Here is a 19513-nt window from a genome sequence, read left to right on the forward strand (position 1 = left end):
AAAGTTCTTTCTCACCCCCTTTTTCTCTGCTTTGTCCCCATTTCTTCCTCTCTTCCCTACACCACCAATCTTTAGATACTTTAATAATAAACTTCTTGTGAAGTTAAATTTATCTTTTTCAACTAAATTCAATATGGAGGATATTTAAAGTTGTAGGATATGGATCTCATCCATTTTTACGTTGGCTAAAGTCTTGAGATTGAGGGTTTTAGTTTTCAGTTTCATTTGGGATCATGTCAAGGATTAATTGACATTGCTTAATCATTGAGTCATTGTCTTAATCACAGTGTATTTATCGCTCAAATCACTGGGAGTTGACCATATTCTGTTAAGTGAGTGGTGCCCCTTGATAAAGGGACTGGGCGAGAATTTATTGATGAAGATTTGAGAGAGAATAGTAAGGGAATTTGTATAACAAATATCCCTATACCCATGTTGATAACTCAGTGATTAAGCTATAAAGAAGAAACCACAATTTGGTTTAGTTTTGAGAGAAATTTGATTTTTCCTTTCTTTTGTGACATAATGTCTACTGTTTAATAGAGACTTGACATTCATAAGGGATATAATAAGGATTTTGAAAATCTTGACTTTTTATATAACTACCGTAGCGTATACATGTAGTTGTTTTTCCCATGATATGAACTAAAGCTTATCTGGAAAATTCCAGTGACCTCTTCATACTATTAATGATGTTAAAAATATAGGATAAATTAACTTATAATACTATTAAATGAAATTAAGTCAGCATTAAGTATTAACAGCCAACCATCAATTTAACTGACTTTGTAAATCACCTTTTAATTTTATCTAACACTTCTTTGTTTTGACTAAGAATCATTTCACGTTATTATATTTACTTTTATTAATAATGTTAGCAGTTGACGTTCTTTTTAAGGTATTTTTACAAGGCAATAATCTTTGTCTCTTGAGAATTATTGAGTAGCCTAGAATATGTGGAGAACAAGCATATTCTTACATTATGGTCAATTGGCTAGGTTCATTGACTCCTTATATGATTTTCCCCACACACTGACATTGCAGAGTATGATTCACATATGTGCTTCAGAAACATGACAAATCTACTACATGTTTGATCTTCAGAGTTGCCTGAACTTTTGTGCTTATTAATGTTATCAGTGTTAAAGCTGCATATGTCAATGGTCTATGATATTAAACAAAGAGATTATAAAATTGGTGTTACAGCTATTTTACAACTGTATCTAAAATTGATAGATGCAGTGGCTCACACCTGTAATCCCAGCACTTTGGGAGGCTGAGGTGGGAAGACTGCTTGAGCCCAGGAGTTCCTGACCAGCCTGGGCAACATAGTGAGACCTCATCTCTATAAAAAAACAAACAAAAACTAGCCAGACATGATGGTGTGCACCTAGCCAGGAGTTCAAGGCTGCAGTGAGCTTTGATTGCATCACTGTACTCAGCCTGGGCGACAGAGCAATAAGTAACTCCTAAAATGACCTTTTAGGTCATTCATCTTTTACTACTGAAGTATTTAACAATATTTCTTTCTTTTTTTTTTTTTTTTTTCCGAGACAGTCTTGCTGCGTCGCCTGGGCTGGAGTACAGTGGCACAATCTTGGCTCACTGCCATCTCCTTCTCCCAGGTTTAACCAATTCTGCCTCAGACTCCCAAGTAGGTGGGATATCAAGTGCATGCTCCATGCCTAGCTAATTTTTGTGTTTTTAGTAGAGATGGGGGGTTTCACCATGTTGGCCAGTCTGGTCTGAAACTCCTGACCTTAAGTGATCCACCCACCTCGGCCTCCCAAAGCACTGGGATTACAGGCATGAGCCACTGGGCCCGGCCTTAACAATATTTCTTTGGAAAGTAAATGCAATGGCATTGTGATAGTTATTTATACGGCTGGGGTCTTCAACTATTATATATTTTTAAATGAAGAGGAATATCAGATACCTCAAATTAGTCAAGGAATTATACTGATTTTTTTTTTCTTCCTTTCCTCAGGTCAAAGAATTTTTGAGTACTTTGTGATCTTGCTGAAGACTACAGGCAGCCAAATGGTTTCAGATACTTCAGCTTTGTGTATCTTCATAGCTTCATATTAATACAAGTTTCTTTAGAAAACCCAAGTTTTTAACTATTTTTGTTCTAAGGAAAAAAAAAGATTTTTAAACGAATCTTATGTGAAACTTTTTGACCAGTTTTCTTTTCTTTTCTTCTTTTCTTTTTTTTTTTTTAAAGACATTTAAAGACAAAGACATTATTTCTCATAGCAGGAAGTGTAGAGGTAGATGGTTCCAGAATCAGTATAGTGGCTAAACTACATTAGAAAAGATCCAGCTTCCGTCTTTCCCCTCTTTTGTCTTCCTCAGCAGGTTGGCTTTTTCCCCTGGTGCCTCTCACCTCATTGGTGACCAGTTTCTTAACTGAACGCTTTAAAGTTACATAGTAAATGGTAGTGTGTCCTGTGTAAATTAGTATACCTATTAAAAGTTGCAAAGTAGAATTAAAGGAATTCCTAGAATAAGGATTCTAAAGTTTTATTTTAAATGATTATCTTCTTAACAGTTTAGTCCTACCTCTTACTTCCTGCCTCAGTCTGCTTTCTCTACTGTCTGGATTAATTAGGCAGCCTGCTATAAAGTTAAAGTCACACATTTCTATTTTGCAAACATTGTGATTACTCTTTGCTTTGTACTTTGCTTTGCTTTGTAGGCTTCTGCTTTAAGTTTTTCTCTTTTTCAGACAAATTACTGATAAAAATGATATTGCTCTATATGTAATATATCCTGAAAGCATTATTTTTTGTTGAATAGAAAATAAAATTAATGAAGACAGAGGCTAGAAAGCATCCATTAGTTAATGAGACACACTTAATTACTTATCTCTAAACCATCTATGTGAATATTTGTAAAAATAATGCATGGATTCATCTTAGTTCTGTATATAAATATATTTTCTTTCTAGTTTGTTTAGTTAAGGTATGCAATGTTTTTCCTGTGTATTAAACCTTTCCATTTTGCATTTTAGAAAATTTTATGTATTTTAAAATAAGGGGAAGAGTAACTTTCATTTTGAAACTATTATTTTTCTTTCCAAAGTGTCATTTTTGTTTTTGGTTTCTTATTCGAAGATGATAATTTATTGGATTAACCAGTCCAGATGCACTGATCTTTGCAAAGGGGACTTAATTTCAAATCTGTAATTACCATATATAAACTGTCTCATTATACATACACATTTTTTTTGGTTTGTTTTGGTTTGGTATAAATGAATTCGTTTATTTAATTAAATATTTCTTAACTATAAACCTCATGAACTACAGCAGAGCTACACTCATTGAAATGTAATTTCAATTCTAAAAAGATGTAACAATCTTTTTAGAGTTAAAATTTATTCTACTTTTAAATAAAAAATTATGAATATTAAAGGTGAAAATTATATAAATTACTTTGATTCCATTTTAAGTGGAGACATAGTTCAGTAATTTTTAGTAACCTTTAAAAATGTATAATGACTTTTAAAATTTGTAGAATTGAAAAGATGCTAATAAAAATTTATTACTTATTTGTCATGACTCAAAAATTGTCTCAGTGTGGTGGTCATAAGAGAATTGAGCCTAATGGTGGTCTGGATTATCTCTTGGATCTATTACCTATATCATGTCTTCCATTAGAATTTATATATTGTTCCTTATAGTTTGCTCTCCTAGAAAGGTAATTAATAATACAAGACTTATATTTCTCATCCAGAATTTTCTCTTCTGCTATGCCTAAAACTTTATACTGAACCACTGAGAACTTACGTCTGTCGTATTTTAAAGAACAGAGTTGTAAAATGTTTCTAAAATAGAAATATAGATGTTATTACCTTAGAAAAATGCTAGATACATTGCAACATTAAGGTGTATATAAATTCTGGTAAATAATAGCCTTCTTCATTTTTCATTTGACTAACCTCTTTTTTTTTTTTTTTTTTTTTTTTTTTTTTAAGAGACAGGGTCTTGTTCTGTTGCTTAGGCCCGAGTATAGTGGTGCGATTATAATTTACTGTAATCTTAGACTCCTGGGCTCAAGCAGTACTGCCTGAGCGCCTTATGTACCTGGGACTACAGGGCTTTCACCACCATGATGGCTAATTTTTTAAAATTAGTTTTTGTATAGATGGGGTATTGTTGTCCAGTCTGGTCTCAAACTCCTGGGCTCAAGTGATCATCCTGCCTTGGCCTCCCAAAGTGCCGGGATTACAGGCATGGGCCACTGTGCCCTGCAGTAAAAGCTTTTTTTGAAATAGCTTTAGACTCATAAAAAGTTGTAAGAATATTACAGAGTTCCTGTTTACCTGTCACTCAGTTATTTCCCAAAGATAACACTTTATTTAACAATAATATTTTAAGGCCGGGCGCAGTGGCTCAAGCCTGTAATCCCAGCACTTTGGGAGGCGGAGACGGGCGGATCACTAGGTTAGGAGATCGAGACCATCCTGGCTAACACGGTGAAACCCCGTCCCTACTAAAAAATAAAAAAAAAAAACTAGCGGGGCGAGGTGGTGGGCGCCTGTAGTCCCAGCTACTCGGGAGGCTGAAGCAGGAGAATGGCGTAAACCCGAGAGGCGGAGCTTGCAGTGAGCTGAGATCCGGCCACTGCACTCCAGCCTGGGCGACAGAGCCAGACTCCGTCTCAAAAAATAATAATAATAATAATAATATTTTATGAAAACAATTAACTTTGGTGTACTACTCTTAACTACAGACCTAACTTGTATTTTACCAATTTTATGTCTTATTTTAATTCATAAACTTTAAAACATCTTTATTTTTTAAGAGCAGTTTTAGGTTCATAGCAAAATTGAGCAGAAGGTAAAACATCTCATATACTCACTGTTCCTCCTTTGCCCTCCGGAGCCATCCCTACTATCGGCATTTCCCTCTGTACTTGGTACATTTGTTGCAATTAATGAACCTACATGAACGTATTACCCAAAGTCCATGTTTTACATTAGGGTTCATTCTTGGTGTTATACATTCTGTGGGTTTAGACAAACTTATGATATTTATCTGCCATTGTTTTTACTGCCCTAAAAATCCCCTGTTCTGCCTGTTCATCCCCATCATCGCTGCCAAGTAATCATTTTACTATATTCATAGTTTTGCATTTTTTAGAATGTCACATGCTTGGAATCATACAGTATGTAGCTTTTTCATATTGGCTTCATTCACTTTTCACTTAGTAATACATATTTAAGTTTCCTCCATGTCTTTTCATGGCTTGATTGCTCATATATTTTTAGTGCTGAATAATATTCCATCATCTGATGTAAAACAGTTACCCACAAACCTAGTGGAGGATGTTTTGATTGTTCCAAGGTTTTGGCAATTATGAATAAAGCTATAAACATCCATGTGCAGGTTTTTGTGTAGACTAAGTTTTCAACTTCTTTGGGTAAATATCAAGGAGAGCGTTGTAGGATTGCATGGTAAGAATATATTCAATTTTATAAGAAATGGCCAAATGGTATTTGAAAGTGGGTATGTGCCATTTTGTATTCCCACCAGCAATGAAAGTACCCATTGTTTCTCACCCACTTCAGCATTTGGTGGTGTTACTGTTTGGTCACTCTTGTAGATCTGTAGTGGTATCTTGTTTTACTTTTGATTCCCTAATGATATGATGTTGAACATCTTTTCACATACTTGCCATCTGTTTATCTTCTTTGGTGAGGTTCTGTTTGTGTTTTGGGGCTCATTTTCTTATTGTTGAGTTATGAGTTCTTTGTATGTTTTGAATGACAGTCCTTTTTCAAGTCTCTTGGAAGTATTTTTTCCCAGTCTGTGACTTGTCTTACTCCATTGGCATTGTCTTTCATAGAGCACAAGTGTTTTATTTTAATGAAGTCCAGTTTTATCAGTTATTTCCTTCATGGATAGTGCCTTTGATGTTGTAGCTAAAAAGTCATTGTTCTGCAAGGTCATCTAGTTATCTTCTAGGAATTTTATAGTTTTGCATTTTAAATTTAGGTCTATTATCTATTTTGAGTTAATTTTTTATGAAGGGTGTAAGATCTGTGTCTAGGTTTATTTCTTTGCATGTAGATGTCTACAAAGATTGTTGACCATTCTATAGTCTTTGTTGAAAAGATTGTCTTTTCTCTGTTGTATTACTTTTACTCCTTTGTTGAGTATCAGTTGACTATATTTATGTAGGTCTATTTCTGAGCTTTCTATTCCGTTCCATTGGCCTATTTAGTGTTCTTTTGCCAATGCCACACTGTCTTGATTATGTAGCTTCATAATAAATCTTGAAGTCAGGTACAGTCAGTCCTCCAACTTCGTTCTTCTTTAACATTGAGTTGGCCATTCTGAGACCTCTGCCTTTCCATATAAACCTAGTTTTTAGTTTTTATTATTTTTTTGAGATGGTTTCTCAACCTGTCTCCCAGGCTGGAGCACAGTGGTGCCATCACAGCTCAGTGAAGCCTTTAATTCATGGGTTCAAGCGATCCTCCCACCCCAGCCTCTCGAGTAGCTGGGTCTATAGGCACACGCCACTATGCCCAGCTAATTTAAAATTTTTTTTTGTAGAGATGGGATCTCACTACATTACCCAGGCTGGTCTTAAACTCCTGAGCTCAAGCAATCTTCCCACCTTGGCCTCTCAAAGTTTTGGGATTACAGGCATGAGCCACCATGCCTGGCCCTTTCCATATAAACTTCAGAATCAGTTTGTCAATATCTACAAAATAACTTCATGGGATTGGTTGAGATTGTGTTGAATTTGTAGATCAAGTTGTGGAGAACTGAACATCTTGACAATGTTGATTCTTCCTATTTATGAACACAGAATATCTCTCCATTTAGTTGTCATCTTTCATCAAAGTTTTGTAGTTTACTTCATATAGATCTTGTACATGTGTTGTAAGAGTTACAGCTAAGTATTTCATTTTTAGGAGTGATAATATAAATGGTAATGTTTTATATTTCAAAATCTACCTCTTTATTGCTGGTTTATAGGAAAGCAATTGATGTTAGAAATTAACTTTGTATCCTGCCACTTTGCTATATCACTTATTAGTTCCGGGAGTTTTTTTGTGATTATTTCAGATTTTCTACATAGACTATTATGTCCTCTATGAAGAGAGAGAATTTGATATATTTCTTCCTGTCTAATCTTTATACCTTTTATTTCCTTTTCTTGTTTTATTACATTAGCTAGAACTTACAGTATGATGCTGAAAAGCAGTGGTGAGGGTAGACATCCTTGCCTTCTTTCTAATCTTAGTGGTAAAACTTTGGGTTCCTCACCATTAATATAATGTTAGCTGTAGGTTTTTAGTAGATGTTCTTTTCAAGGTGAGGAAATTGCTCCTCTATTCCTAGTCTGCTGAGTTTTTATCATGAATGATTTTTGATTTTGTTAATGCTTTTTCAGTATCAGTGTGATTTTGATTTTTTTCTTTAGCCTGCTATTGTAATGGATTATATTAATTGATTTTTGAATCTTAACCCAGGGTTGCATAGTGATATGATTTGGCTATGTTTCCACCCAAATCTTGTCTTGAATTGTAGTTTCTATAATCCCCATGTGTTGTGGGAGGGGCCAGGTGGAGACAACTGAATCATGGGGATGGTTTTCCCCATCCTGTCCTCGTGATAGTGAGTTAGTTCTCGTGAGATCTGATGGTTTTATAAGAGGCTTCCCCTTCACTGGTCACTCATTTTTCTTCTCCCTGCCACCATGTGAAGAAGGACATGTTTGCTTCCCCTTCTGGCATGATTATAAGTTTCCTGAGGCCTCACTGGCCATGCTGAACTATAAGTCAATTAAACCTCTTTCCGTTATAAATTACCCATTTTCTGGCAGTTTTTTTTTTTTTTTTTTTTTTTTTTTTAAAGATGGAGTTTCACTCTTGTTGCCCAGGCTGGAGTGGAATGATGTGATCTCAGCTCACTGCAACCTCTGCCTCCCGGGTTCAAGCAATTCTCCTGCCTCAGCCTCCCAAGTAGCTAGGATTACAAGGATGTGCCACCACACCCGGCTAATTTTTTGTATTTAGTAGAGATGGGTTTTCACCATATTAGTCAGGCTGGTCTTGAACTCCTGACCTCAGGTGATCCACCGGCCTGGGCCTCCCAAAGTGCTGAGATTACAGGTGTGTGCCACTGTGCCCAGCCTCTGGCAGTTCTTTGTAGCAGCAAGAGAATGAACTAATACACATACCTAGAATAAATTCCACTTGATTATACTGTATAATTCTTTCTATATATTGTTGGATTCAATTTGCTAATATATTACTGAGGATTTTTGCATTTATGTTGGTAAAAGCTGTTGGCCTGTAGTTTTCTTGTAATGTCTTTGGTTTTGGTATTGGGATAATGCTGGCTGCATAGAATGGGTCAGGAAATGTTCTGCTTTAGGAACTGGTATAGTTTCTTCCTTAAATGTTTAGCAGAATTAACCAACACAGCAATATGGGCCTAATGACTTCTGTTTTGGAAGGTTATTAATTATTGATCCAATTTCTTTCAAAGATACAGACATTCAGATTGCCTATTTCTTCTGTGAGTTTTGGCAGATTGTGCTTTTTAAGGAGTTGATTCTTTTACTTTGTTTATTAAATTTGTGTGCTTAGAGTTGTTTATAATATTCCTTTATTAACTTTTTAATGTCTGTGGGAACTGTAGTTGTGTCCCCTCTTGTTGTTGTTGTTGTTGTTGTTGTTGTTGTTTTTTTGAGATGGAGTCTTGCTCTGTCACCCAGGTTGGAGTGCAGAGGTGTGATCTTAGCTCACTGCAACCTCTGCCTCCTGGATTCGAACGAGTCTCCTGTCTCAGCCTCCTGAAGAGCTAGGATTACAGGCGCTTGCCACCATGCCTGGCTACTTTTTGTATTTTTAGTAGAGGTAGGGTTTTGCCATGTTGGCCAGGCTAGTTTTCAACTCCTTACCTCAAGTGATCCACCTGCCTTGGCCTCCCAAAGTGCTGGGATTACATATGTGAGCCACCATGCCTGGCCCCCTTTCATTTTTGATGTTAGTAATTTGTGTCTTCTGTTTTTCTTAGTCTGGCTAAGGCTTAGCAATTGTTATTGATCTTTTCGAAGACCTACCTTTTTGTGTGACTAATTTTTCTCTGTTGATTTCCTATTTTCTATTTCTGATTTATGCTCTAATTTTGATTATTCCTTTTCTTATGTTTATTTTGGATTTAATTTGTTCTGTTCTTATTTCCTGTGGTAAAAACAAATATTACTGATTTTAGATCTTATTTTCTAATATACACATTCAATACTATAAATTGCAGTTTGAGTACTGCTTTCACTACATCCTATTTTAAAATTTATGTTTATTTACTTCAAAATATTTTTAAATGTCTCTTGAGAGTTTTGTTTGTTTTGAGACAGTCTCGCTCTGTCGCCCAGGCTGGAGTGCAGTGGCATAATCTTGGCTTACTGCAACCTCGACCTCCCAGGTTCAACTGATTCTTCTGCCTCGGCCTCCCGAGTAGCTGGGATTACAGGTGTGCACCACCACACCCACTAATTTTTTGTATTTTTAGTAGAAATGGGGTTTCACCATGTTGGTCAGGCTGGTTTTGAACTCCTGACTTCAGGCAATCTGCCCACCTTGACTACCAAAGTGCTGGGATTACAGGCATGAACTACTGCGCCCAGCCTCTTGAGAGATTTTTAACCCATGTGTTATCTAGAAATGTATTAATTTTCAAGTAATTCGGACTTTCCAGCCTTTTTTCTGTAGTTGATTTCTAGTTTAATTTCCTTGGAGTCTGAGAGCAAACATTGTATGATTTCTATTCTTTTAAATGTGTTAAGGTGTGCTTTATGGTGCAGAATGTAGTCTATCCTGGGGAATGTTTTATATGAGCTAGAGAAGAATGTGTACTGTGCTGCTGTTGGATGAAGTAATCTATGAATGTTAATTATATCTAGTTGATTGATGGTGGTGTTGAAGTCAACTGTGTCCTTACTGAATTTTTTGCTTGCTGGATTTGTCTGTCTAATACTGATAGAGGGGTATTAAAATCTCCATTGATAATACTGGACACAACATATAGTTGGGTCTTGTTTTTTATCCACTCTGACAACCCCTGTCTTTTAATTGGTGTGTTTAGACCATTGATGTCTAAGGTGATTTTTAAGTATATTTGGATTAATACATAACCATATTTGTTTTTCAAAAATGGTGCCAAAGCCAGATGCAGTGGCCCACACCTGGAATCCCAGCACATTGGGAGCCTGAGGCAGGCAGATCACTTGAGATCAGCGGTTCAAGATCAGCCTGGGCAACATGGTGAAACCCTGTCTTTACTAAAAATACAAAGGTTAGCTGATTGTGGTGGCACATGCCTGTAGTCCCAGCTACTTGGGAGGCTGAGGCAGGAGAATCACTTGAATCCAGGAGGTGGAGGCTGCAGTGAGCCAAGATCATATCACTGCACTCCAGCCTGGGCAACAGAGCAAGACTCAGTCTCAAAAAAAAAAAAAAAAAAAAAAAAGTGCCAAAAAACACAATGTGAAAAGAGTAGTCTTTTAAATAAAGGTGTTGGGAAAAATGGATTTCCGCATGCAGGAGCATGAAACTGGACTCATACTATATATAAAAATCAACTCAAGATCAATTAAAGACTTAAACGTAAGGCCTGAAACTATAAAACTCCAAGAAGAAAACATAGAGAAATCTCCATGACATTGTTCTGAGCAGTGATTTTTTGGATTTGACCCCAAAAACTCAGACAGCAAGAGCAAAGATAGATTCATGTGATTACATCAAACTAAAAAGCTTCAGCACAGCAGAGGAAATAACTGAATGAAGAGACAACCTACAGATTGGGAGAAAATATTTGCAATTTACACTAATACATCTAATGAAGGAGGGGTTAATATCCAAAATGTATGAGAAACTCAAACAATAAAAATAAAGCAATCTGATTAAAACATGGTCAAAAGGCCTGAGCACACATTTCTCCAAAGAAGGCACACAAATGACCAACAGATATACATGAAAAATTGTTCAACATCACTTATCATTAGGGAAATAGAAATTATAACCACACTGACATATCATCTCACACCTGTCAGAATGGCTGTTATCAAAAAGATGAAAGACTATATGTGTTGGTGAAGATGTGGAGAAAAGAGAACCTTTCCCTCAACATGTGGGGATTACAGGTCCCTTCCTCGATATGGGGGGATTATAATTCAAGATGAGATTTGGGCGGGGACACAGAACCAGACAATATCCCTGTGGATCAGGATATCCCCTCGTGAGCCCATGCCACCAGGGCCTTGGGTCTGATACACAGAGCTGTGTGAAGTCTTGGGAGAGCAGCTGCTCAGGCACATAGAGAGACCCAGGAGTTTTACATACCCTGGCCCCGGGATCTCCGGCATGGCAGGAAATTCATCCATACATATGCCTAGGAAGGGGAGGCTGAATCCAGGGAGCCAAGCAATGTCATTCTGTGGGCCCCACTTCCACAGCACCTCACAAATAAGACTCACTGGCATGGAATCCCAGCCAGCCAATGGCAGTGGGTTGAAGTCCTCCTGAGATGGGTCCAAGTTCCCAGGGGAATGGGTGACTGCCATCACTGCGGTTCCATCGACTTAGCTGCTGTAGCCTGCTGACTGTGGAGAATACAGACAGTCTGGGAGGAAGGGTCCCCCACAACACAGCACAGCTGCCTTGCCAGATTGTGGCCAGACTGCTTTAAGCAGCACCCAGATCCATTTCGCCTCACTGAGCAGGATCTCCCTGCAGGAGCTTCAGTCACTCCAGTAGGGACTCCAGTAGGGTTCTATGGACAGAGCTCTGATCTCTCCCTGGGATGGAGCTCCTGTGAGGAGGAATGGCTGTCATCTCTGCAGTTTGGTGAACTCAGCCACTCCAGCCTGTCAGCTTTGGAGATTGCAGGCAGTTTGGATGCAGAAGTGTGCCCCTTAATGCAGCACAACTGCTCTACCAAAAAGCAGCCAGACTGCTTCTTTGGGCAGATCCCTGATCCCATTCCTTCTGACTGGGTGAGACCTCCCAATGGGGGTTTCCAGACATCTGCAGGTGCGTGCAGGCTGGCAACAGGTTAGTACCCCCTGGGGCAGAGCTTCCAGAGAAAGGAGCTGGTTGTCATCTTTGCTGTTTCGTGGCCTTCGCTGGTGATACCTCCAGGTGTGGAAGAACGAGGCAACGGGTCTGGAGCAGACCCCCGGCAAACCACAGCAGCCCTATGGTAGAGTGGGCTGACTGTTAACAAACAAACACAAAACAACAACGACAAAGACCCCATAAAAGCCTCATTCAAATGTCAGCAACCTCAAAGATTGAAGGTAGATAAGCCCACAAAGATGAGAAAGAATCAGTGCAAAAATGCTGAAAACTCAAAAAGCCAGAGTGCCTTTTTTTCTCCAAATGACCACAACACCTCTCCAGCAAGGGCACAGAACCGGGCTGAGGCTGAAATGGTTGAATTGACAGAAGTAGGCTTCAGAGGTGGGTAATAATGAATTTCACTGAGCTAAAGGAGCATGCTATAACCCAATGCAAAGAAGCTAGGAATCATGGTAAAACAATGCAGGAGCTGACAGCCAGAATAACCAGTTTAGAGAGGAACATAGCCAACTCAATGGAGCCGAAAAACACAACACAAGACCTTCACAATGCAATCACAAGTATCAATAGTGGAATGGACCAAGTGGAGGAAAGAATCTTAAGAGCTTGAAGACTATCTTTCTGAAATAAGACAGAGAAGAATAGAGAAAAAAGAATGAAAAGGAATGAACGAAACCTCCAAAAAACCTAGCATTATGTAAAGAGACCAAACCTACAACTAACTGGGGTACTTGAAAGAGATGGGGAGAATGGAACCAAATTGTAAAACATACTTCAGGATATCATATAGGAGAACTTCCCCACCTAGCAAGACAAGCCAACATTCAAATTCAGGAAATGCAGAAAATACCAGTGAGATACTCCATGAGAAGATCAGCCCTAAGACACATAATCATCAGATTCTCCAAGGTCAAAAGGAAAGAAAAAATGTTAAGGGCAGCCATAGAGAACGGCCAGGTCACCTACAAAGGGAAACCCATCAGACTAACAGCAGACCCCCTACAAACTGGAAGAGATTAGGTGCCAGTACTCAACATTCTTGAAGAAAAGGATTTCCAATCCATAATTTCATATCTGATCAAACTAAGCTTCACAAGTGAAGCAGAAATAAGATCCTTTTCAGACAAGCAGATGCTGAGGGAATTTGTCACCACCAGGTCTGCCTGGCAAGAGCTCCTGAAGGAAGCACTAAATATGGAAAGGAAAAACCATTACCAGCCACTACAAAAACACACTGAAGTACACAGACCAGTGACACTATGAAACAACCACGTACACAAGTCTGCAAAATAACCAGCTAGCATCATGATAACAGGATCAAATTCATACATAACAACACTAACCTTAAATGTAAATGGGCTAAATGCCCCAATTAAAAGACACAGAATGGCAAGCAGGGTAAAGAACCAAAACCTATCAGTATGCTGTCTTTGATACCCATCTCATGTGCAAAGACACATATATGCCCAAAATAAAGGGATAGAGGAAAATTTACCAAGCAAATGGAAAACAGAAAAAAGCAGAGGTTGCAATCCTAGTTTCTGACAAAACAGACTTTAAACCAACAAAGATCAAAAAAGACAAGGGCAGTACATAAAGGTAAAAGGTTCAATTCAACAAGAAGAGCTAACTATCCTAAATATGTATGCGCCCAATACAGGAGCACCCAAATTCATAAAGCAAGTTCTCAGAGACCAACGAAGAGACTTAGACTGTCATACAATAGTCTCACACAACACTTTAACACCCCACCGACAATATGAGAAAGATCATTGAGACAGAAAATTAACAAAGATATTCAAAACCTGAACTCAGACCTGGATCAAGTGGACCTGATAGATATCTACAGAACTCTCCACCCAAATTCAATAGAATATACATCTTTATCGCCACATGGCACTTACTCTAAAATTGATCACACAGTCAGAAGTAAAACACTCCTTAGCAAATGCAAAAGAACTGAAATCATAACAGTCTTCCAGACCACAGCAGAATTAAATTAGAACTCAAGAAACTCACTCAAAACCACACAACTACATGGAAATTGAACAACCTGCTCCTGAATGACTCTTGGGTAAATAGTGAAATTAAGGCAGAAATCAAGAAGTTATTTGAAACTAATGAGAACAAAGACACAGCATACCAGAATCTCTGGGATGCGGCTAAAGCAGTGTTAAGAGGGAAATTTATAGCATGAAATGCCCACATGAAAAAGCTAGAAAGATCTTAAGTTACCAACTTAATATCTCAGCTAAAAGAACTAGAGAACCAAGAGCAAACAAACTCCAAAGCTAGCAGAAGAACAAGAAATAACCAAGATCAGAGCTGAACTGAAGGAGATAGAGACATGAAAAACCCATCAAAAAATAAATCTGGGAGGTGGTTTTTTGAAAAAATTAATAAAATAGCCTGCTAGCTAGACTAGTAAAGAAAAAAAGAGAGAAGAATCAAATAAACACAATTAGAAATGGTAAGGGGGATATCACCACTTACTCCACAGAAATACAGCCGACCATCAGAGAATACTATAAACATCTCTGTGCACATAAACTAGAAAATCTAGAAGAAATGGATAAATCTCTGGGCACATACACCCTCCCAAGACTGAACCAGGAAGGAAGTGAATCCTTCAATATACCAATAATGAGTTCTGAAATTGAGATAATAATAAATAGCCTACCAACCAAAAGAAGACCAGGACCAGACAGATTCACAGCTGAATTCTACCAGAGGTACAAAGAAGAGCTGGTACCATTTCTACTGGAACTACTCCAAAAAATTGAAAAAGAGAAAGCCCTCCCTAACTCATTCTGTGAGGCCAGCATCACCCTGATACCAAAACCTGGGAGAGATGCAACAATAAAAGAAAACTTCAAGATGGATTAAAGACTTAAATGTAAAACCTCAAACTATAAAAACCCTAGTAGAAAATCTAGGCAATACCATTGAGGACATAGGCACGGGCAAAAATTTTATGAAGAAAATAACAAAAGCAATTGCAACAAAAGCAATTGCAACAAAAGCAAAAATTGACAAATGGGGTCTAGTTAAACTAAAGAACTTCTGCACAGCAAAAGAAACTATTATCAGAGTGAACAGTCAACCTACAGAATGGGAGAAAATTTTTGCAATCTACGCATCTGACAAAGGCCTAATATCCAGTCCACAAGGAATATAAAGAAATTTATATGAAAAAAACCTCATTAAAAAGTGGGCAAAGTGAGGTAATTTATAGATTCAATGCCATCCCCACTAAGCTACCAATGACTTTCTTCATAGAGTTGGAAAAAACTACTTTAAAATTTATGTGGAACCAAAAAAGAGCCCGCATTGCCAAGACAATCCTAAGCCAAAAGAACAAAGCTGGAGGCATCACGCTACCTGACTTCAAACTATACTACAAGGCTACAGTAACCAAAACAGCATGGTACTGGTACCAAAACAGAGATACAGACCAATGGGACAGAACAGAGCCATCAGAAATAATACCATACGTCTACAACCATCTGATCTTTGACAAACCTGACAAAAACAAGAAATGGGGAAAGGATTCCCTATTTAATAAATGGTGCTGGGAAAACTGGCTAGCCATATGTTGAAAACTGAAACTGGATCCCTTATTTACACCTTATACAAAAATTAATTCAAGATGGATTAGAGACTTAACTGTTAGACCTAAAACCATAAAAACCCTAGAAGAAAACCTAGTCAATACCATTCAGGACATAGGCATGGGCAAGGACTTCATGTCTAAAACACCAAAAACAATGGCAACAAAAGCCAAAATTGACAAATGGGATCTAATTAAAGTAAAGAGCTTTTTCACAGCAAAAGAAACTACCATCAGAGTGAACAGGCAGCCTACAGAATGTGAGAAAATTTTTGCAATCTACTCATCTGACAAAGGGCTAATATCCAGAACCTACAAAGAACTCAAACAAATTTACAAGAAAAAAACAAACAACCCTATCAAAAAGCGGGCAAAAGATATGAACAGACACTTCTCAAAAGAAGACATTTATACAGCCAACAGACACATGAAAAAATGCTCATCATCACTGGCCATCAGAGAAATGCAAATCAAAACCACAATGAGATACCATCTCACACCAGTTAGAATGGTGATCATTAAAAAGTCAGGAAAAAACAGGTGCTGGAGAGGATGTGGAGAAATAGGAACAGTTTTACACTGTTGGTGGGACTGTAAACTAGTTCAATTGTTGTGGAAGACAGTGTGGCAATTCCTCAAGGATCTAGAACTAGAAATGGCATTTGACCCAGTCATCCCATTACTGGGTATATACCCAAAGGATTATAAATCATGCTGCTATAAAGACACATGCACACATATGTTTATTGTGGCACTATTCACAATAGCAAAGGCTTGGAACCAACCCGAATGACCATTAATGACAGACTGGTTTAAGAAAATGTGGCACATATACACCATGAAATACTATGCAGCCATATAAAAGGATAAGTTCATGTCCTTTGTAGGGACATGGATGCAGCTGGAAACCATCATTATCAGCAAATTATTGCAATAAAAGAAAACCAAACACCGCATGTTCTCACTCATAGGTGGGAATTGAACAATGAGATCACTTGGACACAGGAAGGGGAACATCACACACTGGGGCCTGTTGTGGGGTAGGGGGAGGGAGGAGGGATAGCATTAGGAGATAAACCTAACATTAATGACGAGTTAATGGGTACAGCACACCAACATGGCACATGTATACATATGTAATAAACCTGCACATTGTGCACGTGTACCCTAGAACATGAAGTATAATAAAAAAAAAAAAAGTGGGCAAAGGACATGAACAGAAGGCATACATGAAGCCAACAAACCAAACGTGAAAAAAAGCTCACCATCACTGATCATTAGAGAAATGCAAATCAAAATGACAATGAGATACCATCTCATGTCAATCAGAATGGCTATTATTAAAAAGTAAAAAAACAACAGATGCTGGAGAGGTTGCAGAGAAAAAGGAACACTTTTACACTGTTGGTGGGAATGTAAGTTAGTTCAGCCATTGTGGAAGATAGTGTGGTGATTCTTCATAGACCTCAAAGCAGAAATATCATTTGACCCAGCAATCCCATTACTGGGTATGTACCCAAAGGAATATAAATCATTCTGATATAAAGATACATGCACACATATGTTAATCACAGCACTATTCACAATAGTAAAGGCATGGAATAAACCTAAATGCCCATCAGTGATAGACTGGATAAAGAAAATGTGGTACCTGTACACCATAGAATACTATGCAGCCATAAAAAGTAATCATGCCCTTTGTAGGGACATGGATGGAATTGGATAGATGGAATTGGAAGCCATTATCCTTAGCAAACTAATGCAGGAACAGAAAACCAAACACCGCATGTTCTCGCTTATAGGTGGGAGCTGAATGATGAGAATATATGGACACATGGGGTACAACAACACACACTGGGGCCGGTCAGGGGGTGTGGCAGGAGGGAGAGCATAAGGAAGAATAGCTAATGGATACTGAGCTTACTATCTAGGTGATGGGATGATCTGGGCAGCAAACCACTATGGCACACGTTTCCCCATGTAACAAACCTGCACATCCTGCACATGTACCCAAGAACTTAAAATAAAAGTTGAAGAAAAAAAGAAATAAAATAAAATATGTAAACATACAATAAAATATATTTTTTTCTTTATAAAAAAATGAAGAATTACTACATGTTCCAGCAATCTCACTTCTGGGTATATATCCAAAGGATCTGAAATCAGTATATTGAAGAGGTAGCTGCACTCCCATGTTCATTGCAGCAGTATTCACACTTGATCTTAGCCAAAAGGCCAAGAAGTAATATTGGGTAAAGAAAATGTGGCATATATACACAATGGAATACTATACGGCTTTTAAAAAGAAGGAAATTCTGGCCGGGCTCAGTGGCTCATGTCTGTAATCCCAGCACTTCGGGAGGCCGAGGCAGGTGGATCACCTGAGGTCAGGAGTTTGAGACCAGCCTGGCCAACATGGTGAAAATCCATCTCTACTAAAAATATAAGAATTAGCCGGGTGTGGTGGTACATGCCTGTGATCCCAGCTACTCAGGAGGCTGAGGCAGGAGAATCACTTGAACCCAGGAGGCAGAGGTTGCAGTGAACTGAGATCACACCTCTGCATTCCAGTCTGGGCAACAGTGCGAGACTCCATTTCAAAAAATAAATAAAAATAAAAAATAATAAAAATAAAAAGAAGGAAATTCTGTCCTTCGTGACAACATGTTTAGATCTGGAATAACCCAGGCACAGAAGGACAAAGACCACATAAACACACTTATATGTGGCATCTAAAACAATCAAACTCATAGAAGCAGAGAGTAGAATGGTGATTACCAGAGGCTGAGGAGGTGGGGGATGAGAAGATATTGGTCAAAGAGTACAAAGTTTCAGTGAGACAACAGGAATAAGTTTTTTGAGATATATTGCATAGAATGGTGACTATAGTTAATGATAATGTATATTTCAAAATTACTGAGTAAATTTCAAATGTTCTCATCACAAAAAATGTGATGGATATGTTAATTAGATTAATATGTTAATTAATTTGATCATTTCACATTTTATACATATAACATCACTTTGTAGCCCCTAAATATATAAAATAATAAAAAATAAATAAAATTTTAATTTAGCAGGGGAAAAAATCAGTAATTATATCCACTTGCCACATGAGGTCATTATACCCTTGATTCTTTATTGTGCTCTGGCTGTAATCTAAGCATCATTATTTTGATGGTGAGTGGCTGGAAAAAAATAGTAGCTGATGAGAGGTTTCTTGCATTACCAGACTAACAGTATTATTGATTAATAAATATTTCATTGAGTGAGATTTTATGTGTACAGATTCAGGGGGGAAAATAAAATGAGCTGTTGGATTAAATACAGGCAATGAAAACTACAGAACTTTTGGAATTACTTTAATATAAGAAAATTTGCTATACGACTCCCAGCTGCTTCTTTTGGTATTAAATTGAAGAATATCAATTGTCAGGTATTTAAGGGATAGTAGTAGGTTTGGTAATTATGCTTAACAGGTTTCCAGGAAATTTAATGTTTTACTTTTCACTCAGACCAAATATTAATGGCTGTCTTCCAAGACTGTTTACAATTTACTTAGTAATAATGTGCACAGAGAAGCTTATAGCTATTTTTACTATTCTGTGGAACTACCTGGAACTTGGACAGATGTTATAGAAAATGATACAGTAACAGAGGTAGGTGAAACCTATCATTCTGAGACTTTTTTTTTTTTTTTTTTTGAAACACCATCTTGTTCTGTTGCCCAAACTAGAGTGCAGTGGCGCAATCATGGCTCACTGCAGCCTCAACTCTCAGGCTCAATCAATCCTCCCGCC

General features: G+C 37.7%; 1 protein-coding gene across 1 annotated transcript in view; it reads left to right on the top strand.

Annotated features, from left to right (window-relative positions):
- The window catches only part of DCK (deoxycytidine kinase), a 31251-nt gene extending 27683 nt beyond the window's left edge, over positions 1-3568 (top strand). Inside the window, exon 7 of the mRNA XM_009206967.2 lies at positions 1988-3568. Within this exon, the coding sequence (XP_009205231.1) occupies positions 1988-2014 (27 nt within the window). The 3' untranslated portion in view covers positions 2015-3568. The remainder of the gene's footprint in view (positions 1-1987) is intronic.
- The last annotated feature ends 15945 nt before the right edge of the window (positions 3569-19513 follow it).

This window comes from Papio anubis, chromosome 3 (genome assembly GCF_008728515.1).
Source record: "Papio anubis isolate 15944 chromosome 3, Panubis1.0, whole genome shotgun sequence".
NCBI lineage: Eukaryota > Metazoa > Chordata > Mammalia > Primates > Cercopithecidae > Papio > Papio anubis.